At 44.5% G+C, this 21,376-nt stretch overlaps 1 protein-coding gene across 4 annotated transcripts in view; it reads right to left on the reverse strand.

Annotated features, from left to right (window-relative positions):
- LOC138284884 (peptide methionine sulfoxide reductase MsrA-like) overlaps positions 1-21,376 on the reverse strand; it is a 169,693-nt gene that overhangs the window by 33,963 nt on the left and 114,354 nt on the right. For all 4 annotated transcript variants that reach the window (XM_069224127.1, XM_069224125.1, XM_069224126.1 and 1 more), the window contains exon 4: positions 17,130-17,234. In XM_069224127.1, coding sequence (XP_069080228.1) covers positions 17,130-17,234 — 105 coding nt within the window. The remainder of the gene's footprint in view (positions 1-17,129; positions 17,235-21,376) is intronic.

Here is a 21,376-nt window from a genome sequence, read left to right on the forward strand (position 1 = left end):
GGAGTGTGACAAATAGAAGACAAGTGTAGGGTGGTGGAAGAAAGAGGCATTAGATGTAACTAAGGCTAGGCAGTTTTGGTATTTGGCAATCCCAGCATCCAGCAGTGGCTCCAGCCCTGGTAATGTGCCTTTAGCTCTGATTCTGTCAATCAGGTCCAGATCTATGCACATGGGCACTGAACTTTGTCAGCTTGGTCCTGAGGATGGCAACTTAAAAAATTCTAGTCAGTGTGCTTTTCCACAAGACCACCAAGTCTCAGCTCAAGACAGTAGAATCAAAAGTATGCAATTGTGAGGGGCTTCCTTAAGTGGATACAACAGCCCTCATCCACAGGAGTGTGATGCTTCATCATCGTGCTGTCCTCCTACCTGAGTGGGCATTGCAATATCCAGGGGGCCTGCAGGGGGGCTGCTTCACAGAAATCTTTTCTCCCTTCCTGGTATTTTTCATGGCGAATAATGGTGCCCTTTGTTAAGAATTAAGAAGGTGGTGGTAGACTGGGTGGGAAATTAGTTAAAATTGGCTTAGAACAATCCCTATTCAATATTCTTTTCTGCGTGGCGTAGGTCCGTGCCAAGATTAAAACATAATGTTGAACCAAATTAGCATAGTGCTGGGCCCCTGGTTCCACCTATTGGTCAACATGTTTCATGCCCTTGCAGCCCAGCAAGGGTCAAATGGCAATTCTTCAAGACCATCAATAGGAAAACCTAATCTACTTGTTAAGTTTCAATTCCATGAACAATGAGTGCCCCTATAGTGTGCAAATATCACTGAAAACGTGTCAAAGAAATATCAACTCTTACCTATGAATCGTTTGTGTCCCTATGATCTATTTAGCTCTAATTCTAGCCCCTTAGCGTAACTCGAAGACGCTTCCCATAAGTCAGCTATTTTTTATGGGAAGGCATGGTGAGAATCCTACCCTATTTCCGAGATTCTTCCTTTGTATAGCAACCAGCCTGTGCTTGTATTGTATCAAAACATTTATATAGTGTTTACTTCGGTATGGGGAACTGTAGTGCCTGCCTACATGAGTAGCATGCTATGCAGTGTAGGCTGTGGTGTTGAAGAGGTTAGTCTTTGTTTTTGATCCTATATGGGAAGTGTTCCAGGTCACGTATGATGACCACAGAGGTGCAGTGATTGTGTCATGGGCCATACAGTTTACCAGTCTGGTGGATAAAGAAGAGAAAATGATTGGCATGCACTTTACGGTTTCAGTAACCTGGAAGATTTGAGAAGCTCTGTAGGTCACTCTATGGTATGTGTTAAGATCATAGTCCATTTTGCTGGTTACTGCACTGGGATGTGCATTCTGAGATATTTTGTTTAAAATGTATTGTCCTGGGCAGGCATGGGTGGAGGGAGAAATGGTGTGGAGGTCTGCTGGGATGGATTTAGTTACAGTCATCCCATATCTGAATGCCATTTTGAGATATCAAGAAATGGTGTTAGTATGTAACTAGGTGGGACCTGTAGGTGTGAATTAAATGAAAGTCCTCCATTGACCAGCAGTAAGTGTCAGATCTATCCAGTTATTCCATGCCTCCTCAAGTAGTAATGAGTGGTTCATTGATGTGGGTGGGAACAATACTGAGTGATAGACATGAGCAATGCTTAATTTGTGCTTGTTGTTTCCGGTGCTGAGCACCAGCACTTATTTTTTAGGGCTGGCGCTTAGTCTTCTGCCTCAAGCATTTGCTGCGAGCAAAAGACACATTTGGGAAAGACGGAGGACCAGAAAAACGAAAAAGCGTCACAATGAGAGAAAGTAGAAAGCTGCAGAGGTGAGCTGAAGGGGAAGGGAGTGGCTTTAAATGGATTGAAGAGGCCCGAGATGGCTTCAGAATTACGCTGCCTCAGTATTCCGTGTTCGCACATTTAATTGCAGCAGCCGTGTGTTTAAGATGATGGCTTTGGGCACCAGCACCTTTTTATTTACAAATTAAGCACTGGACATGAGATGTAGAAAATCTGTCTTAAGTGGCTGTGAGAGGGTGAAGCAATATAACAGAGTTATAATGCAGCCTATATGAACTGAAATCGGATTGCTGAATGTTGTGGTAATAGTATAAGGGGAAACAAGAGGATTATAAATGAATTGATATTTCTATGTAATACCTGGGTGTGAGAAAGTAGCCTCTTTCTAGCCTTGTTACCCCCACTTTGGGCCTGTTTGTGAGTGTATGTCAGGGTGTTTTCACTGTCTCACTGGTATCCTGCTTGCCAGGGCCCAGTGCTCATAGTGAAAACCCTATGTTTTCAATATGTTTGTTATGTGTCACTGGGACCCTGCTAGTCAGGACCCCAGTGCTCATAAGTTTGTGACCTAAAGGTATGTGTTCCCTGTGTGATGCCTAACTGTCTCACTGAGGCTCTGATAATCAGAACCTCAGTGGTTATGCTCTCTCATTTCTTTCAAATTGTCACTAACAGGCTAGTGACCAATTTTACCAATTTACATTGGCTTACTGGAACACCCTTATAATTCCCTAGTATATGGTACTGAGGTACTCAGGGTATTAGGGTTCCAGGAGATCCCTATGGGCTGAAGCATTTCTTTTGCCACCCATAGGGAGCTCTGACAATTCTTACACAGGCCTGCCACTGCAGCCTGAGTGAAATAACGTCCACGTTATTTCACAGCCATTTTTCACTGCACTTAAGTAACTTATAAGTCACCTATATGTCTAACCTTTACCTGGTAAAGGTTAGGTGCAAAGTTACTTAGTGTGAGGGCACCCTGGCACTAGCCAAGGTGCCCCCACATGGTTCAGAGCCAATTCCCTGAACTTTGTGAGTGCGGGGACACCATTACACGCGTGCACTACATATAGGTCACTACCTATATGTAGCTTCACAATGGTAACTCCGAATATGGCCATGTAACATGTCTATGATCATGGAATTGCCCCCTCTATGCCATCCTGGCATAGTTGGCACAATCCCATGATCCCAGTGGTCTGTAGCACAGACCCTGGTACTGCCAAACTGCCCTTCCTGGGGTTTCACTGCAGCTGCTGCTGCTGCCAACCCCTCAGACAGGCATCTGCCCTCCTGGGGTCCAGCCAGGCCTGGCCCAGGATGGCAGAACAAAGAACTTCCTCTGAGAGAGGGTGTGACACCCTCTCCCTTTGGAAAATGGTGTGAAGACAGGGGAGGAGTAGCCTCCCCCAGCCTCTGGAAATGCTTTGCTGGGCACAGATGTGCCCAATTCTGCATAAGCCAGTCTATACCGGTTCAGGGGACCCCTTAGCCCTGCTCTGGCGCGAAACTGGACAAAGGAAAGGGGAGTGACCACTCCCCTGACCTGCACCTCCCCTGGGAGGTGTCCAGAGCTCCTTCAGTGTGCTCCAGACCTCTGCCATCTTGGAAACAGAGGTGCTGCTGGCACACTGGACTGCTCTGAGTGGCCAGTGCCACCAGGTGACGTCAGAGACTCCTTGTGATAGGCTCCTTCAGGTGTTGCTAGCCTATCCTCTCTCCTAAGTAGCCAAACCCTCTTTTCTGGCTATTTAGGGTCTCTGTCTCTGGGGAAACTTTAGATAACGAATGCAAGAGCTCAGCCGAGTTCCTCTGCATCTCTCTCTTCACCTTCTGCCAAGGAATCGACTGCTGACCGCGCTGGAAGCCTGCAAAACTGCAACATAGTAGCAAAGACGACTACTGCAACTCTGTAATGCTGATCCTGCCGCCTTCTTGACTGTTTTCCTGGTGGTGCATGCTGTGGGGGTAGTCTGCCTCCTCTCTGCACTAGAAGCTCCGAAGAAATCTCCAGTGGGTCGACGGAATCTTCCCCCTGCAACCGCAGGCACCAAAAAGCTGCATTACCGGTCCCTTGGGTCTCCTCTCAGCACGACGAGCGAGGTCCCTTGAATCCAGCAACTCTGTCCAAGTGGCCCCCACAGTCCAGTGACTCTTCAGTCGAAGTTTGGTGGAGGTAAGTCCTTGCCTCACCTCGCTAGACTGCATTGCTGGGAACCGCGACTTTTGCAGCTACTCCGGCCTCCGTGCACTTCCGGCGGAAATCCTTTGTGCACAGTCCAGCCTGGGTCCACGGCACTCTAATCTGCATTGCACGACCTCCTAAGTTGTTCTCCGGCGACGTGGGACTTCTTTGTGCGACTTCGGGTGAGCACCATTTCACGCATCCTAGTAGTGCCTGTTTCTGGCACTTCTATGGGTGCTACCTGCTGCTGAGAGGGCTCCTTGTCTTGCTCGACGTCCCCTCTCTCTCCTGGTCCAATTTGCGACCTCCTGGTCCCTCCTGGGCCACAGCAGCATCCAAAAACGCTAACCGCCCGATTTGCAGCTAGCAAGCCTTGTTGGCGTTCTTTCGGCGAGAAAACACTTCTACACGACTCTACAAGGCGAGAGGGATCCGTCCTCCAAAGGGGAAGTCTCTAGCCCTTTGCGTTCCTGCAGAAACCGCAGCTTCTTCTGTCCAGTAGAAGCTTCTTTGCACCCGCAGCTGGCATTTCCTGGGCATCTGCCCATCTCCGACTTGCTTGTGACTTTTGGACTTGGTCCCCTTGTTCCACAGGTACCCTAGATTGGAAATCCACAGTTGTTGCATTGTTGGTTTGTGTCTTTCCTGCATTATTCCTCTAACACGACTTCTTTGTCCTTAGGGGAACTTCAGTGCACTTTGCACTCACTTTTCAGGGTCTTGGGGAGGGTTATTTTTCTAACTCTCACTATTTTCTAATAGTCCCAGCGACCCTCTACAAGGTCACATAGGTTTGGGGTCCATTTGTGGTTCGCATTCCACTTTTGGAGTATATGGTTTGTGTTGCCCCTATCCCTATGTTTCCCCATTGCATCCTATTGTAACTATACATTGTTTGCACTGTTTTCTAAGACTATACTGCATATTTTTGCTATTGTGTATATATATCTTGTGTATATTTCCTATCCTCTCACTGAGGGTACACTCTAAGATACTTTGGCATATTGTCATAAAAATAAAGTACCTTTATTTTTAGTATAACTGTGTATTGTGTTTTCTTATGATATTGTGCATATGACACTAAGTGGTACTGTAGTAGCTTCACACGTCTCCTAGTTCAGCCTAAGCTGCTCTGCTAAGCTACCATTATCTATCAGCCTAAGCTGCTAGACACCCTATACACTAATAAGGGATAACTGGGCCTGGTGCAAGGTGCAAGTACCCCTTGGTACTCACTACAAGCCAGTCCAGCCCTGGGTTAGGCAAACTTCAGCCCATCATAACTTACATTAACATAGAAAGTTATGTTCTGGTTGGACTGTGCCATATCTGTAGACTGCAGATTGTATTTAGGGTTGTGCTTATTATTACAGGTTCATTCCGGGGGTTGTGCATAACCTTTTTCACTTGGTAAGAGCCATGTTTCCTACTCTCTTCTGAAGTGCACATGCTTCTGAATACCTGTAGTCTTATATACGCTAGGAAGCTGGAACATGGTACCTTGGGTAAGAGAACAGGAGTATGAAACCAGACTGTAGAGTACTATTGGTTATAAAGCTACGACTTCCTGAATATATCACACATCAAGTCAAGCTACCACGCAAAAAACACACTTCTCTTCGTGACCTACTCTTACTCTCTTTCCCACCCTCACGTGGACAGCCTCTCAGCACTTACTCTTCATCCCCTAGCACCTATACCGACCGTTCCCCTCCACTGACAGCTTTCCTTTCTAGTATTGTCTCTCAAATCTTCCACACAAGTAGCCTCTCGTCATGAAGTATTCTCAGTCCAGCTGCCCACACTGACAATCACCCCAGTGTCTCTTGGAACATCACTGGGTAGGGCCTGTTCTTAGTTCTCTGTCGCCATTTTGTGACCCTGCTTTCCCTGGCTCCTTCCCTGAAAGGCCTCCCCTCCATTCAACCTCTCATACTGGCAACCTCCCTACAAGGCCCTTCTCTAAAGCTGATGGTCTCCATGCATGGGCTCTCATCCCGCGAGCTGGCCTTTACCGTGAGGTATCCAGGAATACCCTTTTCGTTAGGTCTCGTTTCCCCTTGCCTAGAGCACGGGAGCGGGTCTATACAGCCTGTTACATATGGCCTTCTACTGAAGAAAGGGTGATGGGCATATAAGAGCAATGTTTGCTTATAACTAGAATGTTTTACCTAGGTAGCTCTTCATTTATTTGTACTTCTTTTTATTACTGTCCTTCTGGGTCAGTAGAGTTATGTGGCATAAACCTCTGAATTAGTGTAGGAAAGCAACTGCAAAGCTATTATGGACCGAGGTCGTAGTCTTCATGTGAACTCCGTCTGAGCTCCCAGGCAGCCCAATCTGACTCCGAGGATAAGGTGACCTCCTCAGTAAGGGATTCCTGAGTCATGCTTGGTTTCTTGTTTCAAGCAGCAAGGCTTTCCACCGAGAGATTCATATTACATGTCAAATCAAGCCAAAATAAGGATTGGCAAATTGATCCACCTTACTTTAGGTGCTTGAGCTCATTGTGGTGTTGTAATAGTCGTATTATGCATTTGGAAGCACTGATAGAATACACACTTGGAAGCAGGCCTTGTTTTATGCCAGGCCTAGTTCTCTACTTGTAAACCTGATCCTGGGCATACAGGCTGTGTGATGTACATGCATGTAGGACTGGTTCATGCGCCTATAGGCCTTACGATGGGAACATAGGCCTGGTTCCTCAGTATAGAGGCCTTATGATGTACGATTGCCAACTTCCCGGGAGTGCAGGGCCTGAGATGTGCACATGGGCCCGCTTCCTGGGCTTACAGGCCTTGTGATGTGCACGTCGGCCTGATTACGTGGCATATAGGCCTTGTGCCATACATGTAGGCCATATCATGTTTCTGAAGTTCTAGTACTGATCAATGAGGCCTCGTCTTGTTTTTGAAGGCCTGGTCCTGGACACAGAGGCCTGGGTTTGAGAATACAGACTTGGTTTTGTTTCAAAAACAGACATGATCCAGGGCATGCTTATGTTTGGCGCTTGTTTTGAAAGGCATGGCACTGGGCAGTTTGTTTATGCCGTAGAAGGCCTGATATTGGGCATAAAGACCTGATGTTGTGCAGGAAGTCTTATTTTCTGTGCACTAAGTACAGTTACGTTCCTGATCTGTTCCCTCGGCGTGGTAATAACGAGTAAACGGTAAAGGGGGTGGGGGTGGGGCATTTGGCGGGGTGGCTTCCACAAATTGCGCTGCCTCTTTAAATCTGACAGATTGCGACATTGCGCTCCGTGGTGCGTTACAAATTGCATAGGGGTGTATTTGTGAGGGGGAGGGTGTTCACGGGGGTAGCAGAAGGCTCATCTGCAGATGGAGGGTGTTCTCTCTGCCAGCGGCACTCGTGGGGGCGGAGCCCGCTGAGATGTTTGGAAGCCCTAGCACGTGCACCGCGGTGGGGGTCAACCCCCCCCCCCCTTCCTCCCCCCGCCGTATTTCCATTGCTTCTTCCTAATCTCGTTTTCAGTGGCCGTCGGTTTGAAAGCAGTTTAGCTGCACGCTTAACCCAAACATATATTGTTTTATCTATGGATGCAGGACTTTCTAAGCTCTGGACACAACTTGGAATTGGAAATGAAAAAAACAGAATAGTAAAAGACATGAGACCACAATTTATCCAAATTACACTGCACGACCACAGGCTCAAGGAGGAGTGATGAAAAAACTGTAGTTGTAGGTTCGAACCCCATCCTCACTGGGTCAGACCTTTTCCGATTCCCGACACCGAGTAGGACTAGGACAGACTATTGGACTAAGCACCAATTTAATCCTGGCCTCCATTAGAGAACGGGACACCTAAAAAAGCGGCCTATGTTTGCAAATCCTGCAGAATAGGGAAGACTGCAATGTGTGCGCTAATATCAAGGAAATCAACAGTGAACATCGGCCTACCTGTTCATAAAACAGGCCCACAGACAACCCAAAAGACAGCCCATTCAAGCTGCTCGGGCTCTGCCAGATTGCCTTATGGGCCAGTCCGACCCTGTCCGACGTTGCTGAAATTACTACCGTAGAGCTAGGTGTCAGCACCGTTGTTATTTCCACACCAAGATGCATGAATTTCGAGTTAAGTTTAGCATCAGCTGTAAGCACCATACCTACCCACCGCTCGCTCTCTTTAATCTGACGATAAGAGGCTGACAGGTAGGGGAAATATAGTTCAACAGCATTGTCATGGAAACATCGCGGATTTGGCACCTTGCACGATGCAGACAGTGTGCCGAGCGCACAGTATTGCCGTGCGCATAGTGCTGCGGATTTGGTACACTGTAGTAGAGCAATAGTGACATCGTAGTGATGCAGATTTTGCACAAAACTGCACCACTGCTGAGGCGATTCTTTGGGACTGCGACATATGTTGATAAAAAGTATTAGGGTTTTCTCTACGGCTCCAGGTTTCCTTGCGGACTGAAGTCGGTGCCAGTCGTCATATGATGAATTATTTCGGGTATTGTCTCGACTAAGCCACAGCACTGTGCGGTATTCGGTGTGTGGTGTGCAGGCTGGGCACTGGGTTTAATTGCATGGAGGCATGAATTGTCACGTTACATTGTATTTGTCTTTATATAGCGCGTCCTGGTTGGACGTCATTCGCCGAGCCGGAAGTGCTGCTTTTATGGTGCAAGCGCTGCGGGCAGAAGACTGTCCTGTGTGTTTACTCACCTCTAGGGACGGCGAGATGTCCAGCCGACAGGGACAGTGTACTGTGGAGGGCTCTGTCAGTGCAGGTTTTCTGTGGTGACAATGTGTGACTGGTACACTATAATGCCGTATTTAATAGATTTGCAACAATATTGTGCAGTAATCCAACGTTATTACTCTAGTCTTGTCTTTCACTTGAGCAGCCCGTGCCCCCATTGTCTTGGTCACCTCCTCCCTCCAATAACCCTCATTATTTCCCCGATCCTAATGAGCGCAGGCCTCGGGGTTAATGTATGTAGATTAGCGCCGCCCGAGGCAGGTGGGCGCTGTATATCTGTGATTAAAAGCGCACGTGATGACAGCAATATTAATCACTGCCGGGGAAAAGTGGGGGCAATACCCATATGGGCCATACCATTGTAATAGATGGGGGGGGGGGGTCAGATACACACGCCGCTTCTCTGGAAACAGAGATCACAGACCCCGCCGGCTCCATTTACTTATCAGGACTGGGAGGGCATCGGAGCGTTCCCACAAAGAACAGACGGTACCACACTTTATCACTTCTCCCCCTTCTCTTACTGGGAACGCGGATGGTAGATTCCTATTTTTTGAAGAGGGAGGACATATTTAGTTGGGCGGGAGGCGATGGCTGTCAGCTCTCCGCAAACATCGAATACACGTATATCTTCACTGGTGGCGAGGCCTAGGTGTCACGGGCCCTAATAGAAGAAAGCCCCCCCCCCCCCAACCTCTTTCTGTCTTTATTAAAATACAGAAATAACTGGGAGCGCATTAGGCCCTCACACGCCTATAACCTGGTAATACTGTACCTGCCGCATTATCCATAGCTGGGGTTTTGCTTACAGAGCTCTAAGATCCCCAACCCACCCATCTCTTATCCCATCTTTGACCCTCCCACCTCTCACCTGCTTCCGGCCTTCTACCCTCCTCGCATCTTCCTCTATCTCTTTGCCCCCCTTCGCTCTCACACTCTGCTTCCTCGCACCGACATCTTTATTTCTGTGCCCTTGATCTTCCCTTGTCTTTCGCATCCATTTCTCTTTCTCTCTCAAACTTCTCAACATCTGCCATTCAGTTGCTGCTTCCTCTGCTCCTGATTTTTCTGTCTTCCATTGTCCCTTTTACTCTAATCCCTTTCGTTTTTCCAGTTTCCCCTTTTCCTTTAATCTCTCGATACCCCCACCCTCCACGAATACTAAAAACAGAGCCGGGCTCCAGGCAGACCCCAGGCCGCCCTGTTTAAAATAAAATCCGATTGAAAGCGCTTTAAATTAACCCCATCCTCTCCAGAGCAGGCTGGGTTCGCTCACACCCCTGGCCCTGGTGCCACTGCACCAGTTGCACCACTGACCGCCAAGCACGTGCTTTTTTCAGCATTTAAGGATGTGGAAATGCAGAAAAATTGAGATGATACAGAAATTTTTCTGTTACATCCCATAAAAATTCCGACTATTAGGCCTGCCTAAGGATATGGAAGGCATGTATATTTTCCCGAGAATGCTGCAAGCTCCCGATTCCTCCTGGCTTTGTACTAGTGGTGTGGGAAATGTCGTAATTTGTTTTGATATAATTACTTGAAATTTCAGCAAAATTATGCTTGAGTATACAAAATTCAAATCCATCTGTAAGCACTGTATTTGAGCGTGAAATAGGTGCTTGCGTCAATTTTTAAAGCAAAGGCGAATTTTCGTATTAAAATAGTGCAATAAACTCACACGTGCACGGTGCATTTGTGGTAATCTTTTACTGCAACAGATGCATTTGAGGTAAACGTTTACTACAAAAGTTACATAATCACGTGATGTGGCCAGTGTTTAATTGTTGGTGGTTGCAGGAGGGGCCCACTGGTGTTCATCTTTGGGGATGATATTTGTGATATATGATAACAGTGATAAAGAGAGAAAGGAGTATTACAGTGTCAGTGCTGGTGCAGCACAAAGGGAACTTTAGATATTTTTTTCAAACAATCACAGTGGGGGGCCAATAAGGGAGGTTCGGAGGAAAAAGAGAGAAGCCCTCCTGGTCCCGTGTGTAGGTCTCCCAAGTATAAGTCAAACAACAGTAATAAACACACGGTTCCAAAATATCAAAACGGTTCTCTTGAAAGGACGGTATACCAGAAAAAACAATTTGTTTTAGAGCAAGAGCCCTCACTCACCAGCCGGTGACATGCTTCATCATTGGGCCATGCTCCTCGTCAGGCCGGCGCTGCAATGCCTGACGGGCCCCTCAAGGGGGCTCTTTGCCGGAGTTCTTTTAAAGAATAGTATTGGCCGGTCAAAACATGCAGAAAAAGGAGGAAGGATTGGTATAAAGAGATATATAAAAATGTCTGGAGGAAAAAACTGATAATTTATTCAGATGTTAATGCCTTTGACATGGTTAAAAAACACTGGATAGGGATATGGTAAAATAATGTTTACAATCCCTCAACAAAGAAGTATATAATTCATAAATCTTGTTGAAAAAGTGGTACGAAATCGGGTAACACAAAGTTCTTGTGTCACTCAATCATAACAGGAGGTCAACATGTTTCTCGCTATTCATAGTCAAAAATGATCTTGTGCGATTCTTCAGGACCTGATACGTACCTAATCCTTATAAAAATGAGCTCAAAGGTAAGAGCAAATTGTATTCCCCATTTGGGAAGACAAAGGCCCTCCAAAGTCTAATAATAGGGCCTCATCGGGGTAACATCTGGCTTCTTAAACCACTAAAGCTTGGTGTCTCGTCGAGAATATCGGGTCACCTATCGGCTCAGTATGGCCCCGGAACACCTTCCGGGTGACCTATCGGCTCAGTATGGCCCCGGAACACCTTCCGGGTGACCTATCGGCTCAGTATGGCCCCGGAACACCTTCCGGGGCCATACTGAGCCGATAGGTGACCCGATATTCTCGACGAGACACCAAGCTTTAGTGGTTTAAGAAGCCAGATGTTACCCCGATGAGGCCCTATTATTAGACTTTGGAGGGCCTTTGTCTTCCCAAATGGGGAATACAATTTGCTCTTACCTTTGAGCTCATTTTTATAAGGATTAGGTACATATCAGGTCCTGAAGAATCGCACAAGATCATTTTTGACTATGAATAGCGAGAAACATGTTGACCTCCTGTTATGATTGAGTGACACAAGAACTTTGTGTTACCCGATTTCGTACCACTTTTTCAACAAGATTTATGAATTATATACTTCTTTGTTGAGGGATTGTAAACATTATTTTACCATATCCCTATCCAGTGTTTTTTAACCATGTCAAAGGCATTAACATCTGAATAAATTATCAGTTTTTTCCTCTAGACATTTTTATATATCTCTTTATACCAATCCTTCCTCCTTTTTCTGCATGTTTTGACCGGCCAATACTATTCTTTAAAAGAACTCCGGCAAAGAGCCCCCTTGAGGGGCCCGTCAGGCATTGCAGCGCCGGCCTGACGAGGAGCATGGCCCAATGATGAAGCATGTCACCGGCTGGTGAGTGAGGGCTCTTGCTCTAAAACAAATTGTTTTTTCTGGTATACCGTCCTTTCAAGAGAACCGTTTTTATATTTTGGAACCGTGTGTTTATTACTGTTGTTTGAACTTTAGATATTTACCTTACGGTGCCACCACACACAGGGGTCCCAGATTGCAAAACAATTGCCCTAAAAATGGAGCCACATGGCAAGGAAAGTTGGGAGCACTCAATTGGCAAACTAACATTTTTCCAGGCGCTCTGAAATCTTATGCCAGTGCTGATATGTCTTTAATGAGAAGATTAGCATTTTACATCAGAAATGCTGTACTGCACAATGCATATGGTGCATAAAGATAGATGCATTGAGGTGTAGTCATGAGACCTAATAAGCAATGCGTAAAACAACATTGATTGTACACACAAGGCAAGCATAAACCATGGACCAGAGCTGGAACTATTTCCAGACGGGAATTACGTTGTCAAAGATGCATTGTCCCTGAGAAGGAAAATTGTCTCACGATGCCTGCTTCATGCCTCAACTATAACCGCACATCACACAGTCTGTGTTCTCTCTTTTACAGTTTTCGTTTTGCACCAAAAAATGTTACAAGGGATCCTGTTATTTCAGGCGGTGCAGAATTATCAGTGACTGCAAGTTGAGCCCTGAGACACCAATAATTATCAGGAGTATTGTTACTTCCAGGTTCAATTGCCTCAGTGAGCCCTCATTCTCACATATAGTTCCTTTGAGATTGTGCCTGCCTTCTGCCACTGAAATCCTGTAGGAATCATGACAGGTCCCCGGTGCTTCCATGGATTGTGCAACTCCCAGCTGAACTCTTTCCGGGATCATAGGGGTTCCTGTGCAATGGTGAAGAGCTCCTATACATCAATATCCTAAAAATATCTTTTTAAAATATTTAAACTACAAAGTCATTAAAACATAATAACTAAAGCAAAAGAGGAGCGAGAGGCAAAAGATAAAGGCCTATCAGTCATCTCTTTAATTCATATATACAATAAAAGATTTATGATAAGCGGATGGCTCAGACTATACCAGGAACTCTATTCACTGTTAGGACGTGAAGCACTCACACACCGAGGTAACATGCATCATCCTAGTGTCTTCTCCTCACCTTGACAGGTGTCCCTTGTTGAGTCGGAAAGATCCCAACAGAGGAGCTCTTGAAGGCTATTATTTTAAGACTGATGTTAACCCTAGTACCCTATACTTAAACTGGAGAAAGGGCCCCTTGATAGTAAACACACAATTCTAAAGTGGTAGTATTAAAAATATTGTTGCAAAAACAAGCATCGATAACAACAAATCAACAGTATATATATAGATATATATATATATATATATATATACATACTATGAGGTCAAAATATTTCGAGCACCAAAATAACATGGTCAAAAATATCAACATTACATTGATAAGTACATGTATTTAATTGTAATTAGCAATATTGTCTTTTCAAATAAAAGTTTAATTATTTTTACAAAATGTAATATTTTTAAACAAATCTTTAACAGAAAAATTATAGACCCATGAAGTTATTAACTAAAAAAATATTTAAATCATATGCAACTTTAAAAACAATTATTAAGTAACAACATATATTATAAAATAAAATACATTTATTTTACAAATATAATATTCCTTAAATAAAAAAAAAGTTATGAGTAAATTACATGAAAATATAAAACATGAGTTAAACATCTATATTTATTAACAACTAAAACATACTTTACATTTATGAAGACACTATAAATAAGTTTGAAAGTATGTACAAAAATATATGTTTAAAATTCTAATAAAATAGCAAAAACAGAATATACATTAAAAAAATATAAAAAGAAATAAACTATTTAAAAAAATACACTTTTAAATTAAATATGCTCAACAAATCCTTACAATTTGTTTGAATAATATAACAGGGAGTACCCTACCTCCAGTCCAAAATCATTTGAAATAAACAGATAAAAACTATAGAAATACAGTATTCTAAATACACTTCTACATATATTGGGAAAAATGCATACATTGCTGGCAGGGTAACATAAATTAGGTAAGTGCATAGATTTTGCATGGTCAAATTTACTATTCTAACTTCAGTCTAACAAATATTAGTTTAAGTGTAAATGTGAGAGGTGGGAGGAAGGTGGGGGTGTTTACTCTTCTATCTCCAGTACAAAAAAATAATTTGAAAAATGCATACATTTCTACTACAGCAAACACTGTTGAAATACACTTATTGTGGGGTTAGACTGACTATTCGTACTCCATTCTGACAAAATATGTTGAAACTGCAACACTGCACGAGTCACTTTATTATTCTAACTCAAGTCTATCAAGCACTGGGGAAAGTGAGGGGCGGAGGGCGGATTTTCTGTTGCAACTTCAATCCAACAAACATCGGATGGCGTACATGTATATTTGGGGATGGGGATGTAGTCTAATTCCAGTCCAACAAACATTGGGCAAGTGCATACATGGTTTGAGAGTGGAGGAGCAGATTTTCTATTTTAACCTCAGTGTAACAAACACTGGGGATAATGCACACATTTGGGTGGTGGGGAGAAGGGGTCAGATTTATTAATGTGACTCCAATCCAACAGGTGCATTCATGGAGGCTCAGATTTACTATCCTAACTCAGCCTAACAAACATTGTGGTAGGTTTATATGGGACAAGGGCAAATTTGCTATTCTACCTCCAGTGCATTAAACACTGGGGAAATGGCTTATGTTGGAGGCGGGGAGGCACGGTTCACATTTGCTATGCCTAACTCTAGTCTAGCAAGAATTGGAGAAAGTGTATCCATTGGGAGGATGAGGGAGGATGGGTCATATTTTGTATTCTATCTCCAGTCCATTGGAGAAAGTGCATATATATAGTGGTGGTTCTGTGTGAGATTCACAAAAGTACTAAACTAAATAAAGGAATAAGGGAACATTTTTGAGGGGATTACTGAAAATTGTAGCTTTTTATGTTTGTGCTTCAATTTTTCGGTAGCGAAATACTGTAATAATTTTGGAAAGCACAACCTATACAAACTGAGTCACTTTCAAGGAACTTAAATGGGTCTCAAATTGAGCGCAATGCAGGAAGAATTTTTATTTTTTAAAGACATATTTTATTATTTTCATTCGTGCAAACAAAGTCAAACTTTTACATAACCAATTGCCATCTTCAACTACGGCAGAGGGAAGTTATGGTCGTACAGTAGGGTCATTGACAGGAAGAATTCTCAACAAGAGATAAATCCTACCCGACGTGAACTATCCACGCGTCAGGTCAAGTATAAGTTGGGGCACAGTTACTACCACAAGTGTAACCTTGCATAGACCTCTTTGCAGGGTCTACCAGGAGTTTGCTCTGTTATTTCACTAACAGCGCTTACACAGTTATATAATTCTTCTGAGCGACTGGCGTTTGCGTATTCTGTAGAATATATATTTGTCGCCGAGTAGAGATGTGATGCTTGTGTTGCACTTGCAACATTTTTTCCACCAGGTGTTGAGTTCTGCTGGTCAATCACAACCTTTTTTTTATCATGACTAGACTGTTTTTAATTGTTGCAAACTACAGATTTTGGTGCAAACACAATATTTATGTAAAATACGCATATTATTCATACGTAGTTCTCACACGAAGTATGTTTACTCTACATGAATAAAACGATGCAATTATCATCCTCTCGCTTCAACCCTAACATAGGTGGTTTTACTTGACCTTGCATGGCCTTCAGAAGACATTTCACTTTGCAATTTAAGCTGATTTATATTTTCTATGTAAATGCACCGAATAATTGATGGTCAAAGCTAGTAATTCAGCACATGTATGATATTTCGAGCACAAGTATGACCTTTGGAGATTGGTAAGATACCAATAGAGGTTAGATGTCCCTGTGAAACCTGGGAGGCTGGCATGAGGAATGGGAGGGGGAGATGAATTGGGCATTCACCAACGAAGGGATATGAACAGGAGCAATTTGCCCCAATAGACAATTTCCCAACATGCTTAAAGTTGGGTCCATTAATAACATGTGGATTAGTTGGGCTCTCCCAACCCAGGAAGAAGTTTTAGATTGGGGCTGTTGTTTTTAATTAACACTGCAAGTGAACCGATGTTTTGTCTAGCCCCAGCAATGGGATGTTGGTGACTAAGGCCCATATTTATTCTTTTTATGCGCTGCATTTGCGTCATTTTGTTACGCAAAAGCGGTACAAATTTGACGCTAAAAAAGTATAAATATGGGCCTAAGTGCTTAGAACTTCTTTTGTTGCCTCTAGAGTGCACAACGTCTTTAGTGTGTGTGTCGAGCATCCATGTATTACTGTCCTGCAGATTGCCATCCTAGTGCGCTACCCGCTGCCCTCGTCACGTCTTCTGCTGTGGATGCTAAGTACTTGTGGTGCACTCCACCGCAACTGAACAAGTACACCTTCTGGCCCCACCATTCAGGGTACCTTTCCCGAGTGCAGACTGAGAGGGCAGAGCTCTGGGACAACACTTGGGACTGTCTTTCATTTTTAGCAGACTTCGGTCACTGATATACAGGAATGGATATAGTTGAGATGTGTACAAATGAGCGTAGCCTGTGATATAGTGTCCATCTTGTAGGTCATCACTGTGATATAGTGTCCATCTTGTAGGTCATCACTGTGATATAGGGTCCATCTTGTAGGTCATCACTGTGATATAGGGTCCATCTTGTAGGTCATCACTGCCAGATCTACTATTTGCTCCCTTTGCGGAGGATCCATAGAAATCTAAACTACTTTGCAGGCATACGCCACACAGCTCCAACAACGAAGGTAGAGCCTCACAGCTTTTCCAACAGACCCACCACCCCAAAATGGGCAAGTAGCTGAGCTCCTGTAATTAAACAGACATCCACTGTCTGCACATCAGAGGAGGGGTCTCAATAAATGAGAACATATTGCCACTGTCACACATTGTGTCCACAGTGCAGCTCGGACTCATGCGTCACATGCAGAGATATGTTTTGTGTTGCTTACCTTGAGTTGGGTCATGGCTCTCCCAGAATAGTTTGAGAAGGGCTTCAAAGCTGATGACTTTGGGGTCGTAGACAACTCTCACCACTTCAATGTGTGCAGTCAGTCCTGGGGTGAAAGAAAAGGAAGTGAGACTGATGGACTGAGGTTCCAGACATTACCACAGAGCATTTTTGCCGGAATTAGCACCTAGCAACCCTATCACTAACCTGATCTTAACCCGTATCATCTTTCAACATAGCCCCGCACATAAGCACTTCACCTACCCACCCACATCACCATTGTGGGTCACCTAAAAATTACATCCACCAGCATCCTCTGGTCTCTTTGCCAAGCATCACCACCCTGCATCATCCATAGTTGCCATCTGAAGTCAGCACCTCAGTTATCCACTGGCATCCCCCCCAAATATCACCCAACATCACCAACCAGCACAACCCCATCTGTGATTAGCTTCTCCCCCCAAAACCCACCACCGCCTGCCATCAGCACCTTAGATATACACTGGGCCAGTGGTTCCCAACCTTTTGACTTCTGTGGACCCCCATTTTATCAATACTGGAGCCCGGGGAGCCCCACTGAATCATTATTGGAACACGGGGACCCCAGAGGAGTCATTACTGATAGCTGGGACCTAATATTATTAAATGTTTTAAGCAGCCGCGGACCCCGGAGGAGGCTTCGCGGACCCCCAGGGGTCCCTGGCCCACAGGTTGGGAACCACTGCACTAGGCATCCCAAGCTGCTATCACAGCCTGATATTAATGCAAAGCATACTCTCTCGTCAATCCCATCCAGCATCATCACCCAGCATTAGAAACCATATAATAAAAATCTCTCCTCCACATCTTCTCCAATATTTGGGTTATGTATGTGAATGTTTCCTGGTAGAGGCGGAGTCACCACAAGATGCTCAGCCTATCAGGACACACTCCCATTTACGAAGCAGCACAGGATGACTGAACCGGGCAGCATGCCCCTTACAGCTACACTCTCCAGAGCTGATACATATTGCATCCCCTCCTTGATTCTGGTTCCCATTGCTCCCACAGTTCTGCTTCTAGGTGGCAGGATCTAGAGGTGCGTCAACCTGATATGACAGAAAGTGTGGCAGAGTGTTCAGTCTATCGGCTATAAGGCCCTTTGAGTGGTGGTGAGCTCCCTATTTGCCCTGGTCATGTTACCTCTGTTATTGCCATTCTCCCTGCCTTTTCTTCTCGATTTTTCGACCTCCTTTTCACCTTGCCCTTTTTCTGTGTCAAAGTTAAGCTTTTGAACCTACATCTGTGTATCTTAGTTGGTGAGTAACTCTTTGGTCATAGCATGGTGTGCAGTTAGTATTGCTTTATTATTTAATTGTTGGTTTCCGGGAACTTTCCCTTTCAACTCACAGTTCACACTATGAAGGTCTTGCATGATTTTTGATGTAGAACTGGCAGAGGGCCTGAAATCTACACATATCGAATGAGGGGTATGGGGCACAGCCTCTGACCTTTTTGTTGCCAATGATGGTGGTCCATGGGGCAGTGCTTAATTTGAGTAGATGGTTTCCGGTGCTCAGCACTTAATTGTCAGTACTGGCGCTTATGACAATCTGCCTCATGATGGTACTGTTTGTCTAATTTATAAATGAGCACAATAATAGTTGTTAGTTAATTCAATATACCTTATGCCTGCATCCCAAGCCAGTCTCATAGCCTTGGGGGCCTGGAATGGTCTGAATTGTCACACCTGGCGGAGTCTGATGGTTAGTAGCTATGTTCGTACTGTCATTGACAGAGTAGGCAAGGGCAATGGGTGGTGCCAGCTGCATTAGCCTCCTGACAAGGGCCCAGCACTTTTTTTCACAAATTAGACACTGCCAATCGGTAAACAGAGATGTGTCTAGAGGAATTTTCCGAGAACAGTCCCCAAGAGTAACCAGGGTTCGAGGCTTGTATGGACACTTGGGCACAAGAGTTTTCTACTTTTGTGTGCATGCACAAATAAAGGGTGGGTGGTGTTTTATGGAGTTCCCCTACTAAAGAGGAGATTTAGTCTCTCTCTCCTATCCCAATTCCACAAGACCACGAGAGGTGCCTCTTTTATTGGTGCCAGAACATTGTTAGGCCGAAGTCTAGCAGACACTCCAACTGTCTGGTTTTCTAACGATATTTTGGGGTCATTTGGAAAGCTTCCTTGGGAATGCATTCTGCCCATTGCTTACCATTGGCTTTGTGATTTGTAACTCACGTTTGCGTGTTTTCTATTTGCTAAGTCTATTTGTTTTAGGATGCTCAGACTGAGATTGCCCTGTCCATTGCCAAAATCCTATTTACTGTATTCTTCCACCAGTACAGGATTTCTGTAAACAGGGCTTTAAATCTTGTTCTTGTCTTGTCACATTTGCTTTATATTCAAAGACAGAAGTCAAATATCAGGCTCTGTCTTAGAGGGAGCTTTGTGTTTACTTTTCCTTCCCCAACTTAAAAGTGAGAGAATATATGTGTGGCTATTGAGTGTGTGCTTGAGGCTGTACATGTTATTTTGTTTCTAGCAAACAACAACATGTAAATGTCTATAAATTAATTGTGCAGATATTTCAGAATATTTCAGATTTAGAAAAACACAAATGAAGCACATTTTGGGAATTCTGAAATGGAAACATATTTTAATATGATCAAAACAAATTAATACACTAGCTGATGACATTTCCACACATTATCGTTTGTGCGCGGTATACTTTTATCAGTAAAACTGTTTGGTATGTCTGTGCAAATGTAATGGTCATTTCAACTGAAGGCGTTTCGTCTGTAATGGCAGTGAGCTACCACACCAAGCATACTCCACTGTACCCCACTCCACTCCACTCTGCACCTCTCCACTCCATGCTACTTCACTCTATGCCTCTCTATTCTACCCCACTCTACGCCAATGCACACTACTCTACTATGCACCATTGTACTCTTCGCCACTGCACTCTATACCCCTCCACTCTGCGCCACTCCGTTCTATGCGCTCTCCTCTCAAACACTGCACTCTATGCCACTGCACTCTATGATATTGTACTCTACTCTGTACCACTCCACTCTACATAAGTGAACTCTACACTAATCCACTCTACACCACTCTAATCTACTCTGCACTCTATGCCACTCTACGCCGATGTACTCTACCATGCACCACTCCACTCTACTATGAAAGAATCTAGTCAGTGTACTCTACGGCACTGTACTCAGTGTCACTCCACTCGGTGCCACTCCATTCTCCTCTGCACCACTCCACTCTATACCACTGCAGAATACACCAATGCATTCTGCACCACTTTACTCTTTTACTCAAAAGCAATGCACTCTACGCCAATTTATGCTGCACCACTGCACTCTACACCACTATACTGTACACTGCAACACTTTATGCCACTGCACTCTATGCCTAATACTTTGCACCACTGCACTCTATGCGACTATACTCTACTCTGCAACACTTTACACCACTGCAATATACACCATTGTACTCCACATCACTGCACTCTACACTGCCGTATTCTATTGTGTACAGCTCTACTCTGCACCACTCAATGCCACTGCACTCTACTCTGCACAACTCTTTGCCAATGCACTCTATGCCATTACACTTAACACCACCATACTTTGCATCACTCTACTCTGTGCCACTGCACTCTATCCTGCATCACTCCACATTACTCTACACCACTCTGCTCTGCGCCATTTCACTCTACACCACTGTACTCTGCAACACTGCACTCTACTCTGCACCACTCTACTCTATTCCATTCTACTGCACTGTACACCACTACACTGTATGCCACTCTGCTCTGCATTATTGCACTCTATGCCACTGCACTATACCAATCCACTGAACTCTGCACTACTGCACTTCACAACACTGCACTCTTTGCCACTAAACTGTACTCTGAAACAATCTACTCTGTGCCACTGCATTCTAAGCCATTGTATTTCACTCTGCACCCTTCTGCTTTACACCACTCCATGCCACTGCAATCTACCCTGCGCCACTCCTCACCACTCTATTCTACGCTGCTGCACTTTACCCCATTGCACTCAATATCAATGCACTCTGCACCACTTTACTCAGAACCAATAAACTCAATACCACTGCACTCTATGAAAATCTACTCTGCACTACTGCACTGTAGGCCACTATATTCTACTCTGCTACGCTGTTCTCCATGCCACTGCACTGTACTCTACACCATTCTCTATGTCACTTTACGAAGTACCACACTA

Source organism: Pleurodeles waltl, chromosome 3_1, assembly GCF_031143425.1.
Source record: "Pleurodeles waltl isolate 20211129_DDA chromosome 3_1, aPleWal1.hap1.20221129, whole genome shotgun sequence".
Classification (NCBI taxonomy): domain Eukaryota; kingdom Metazoa; phylum Chordata; class Amphibia; order Caudata; family Salamandridae; genus Pleurodeles; species Pleurodeles waltl.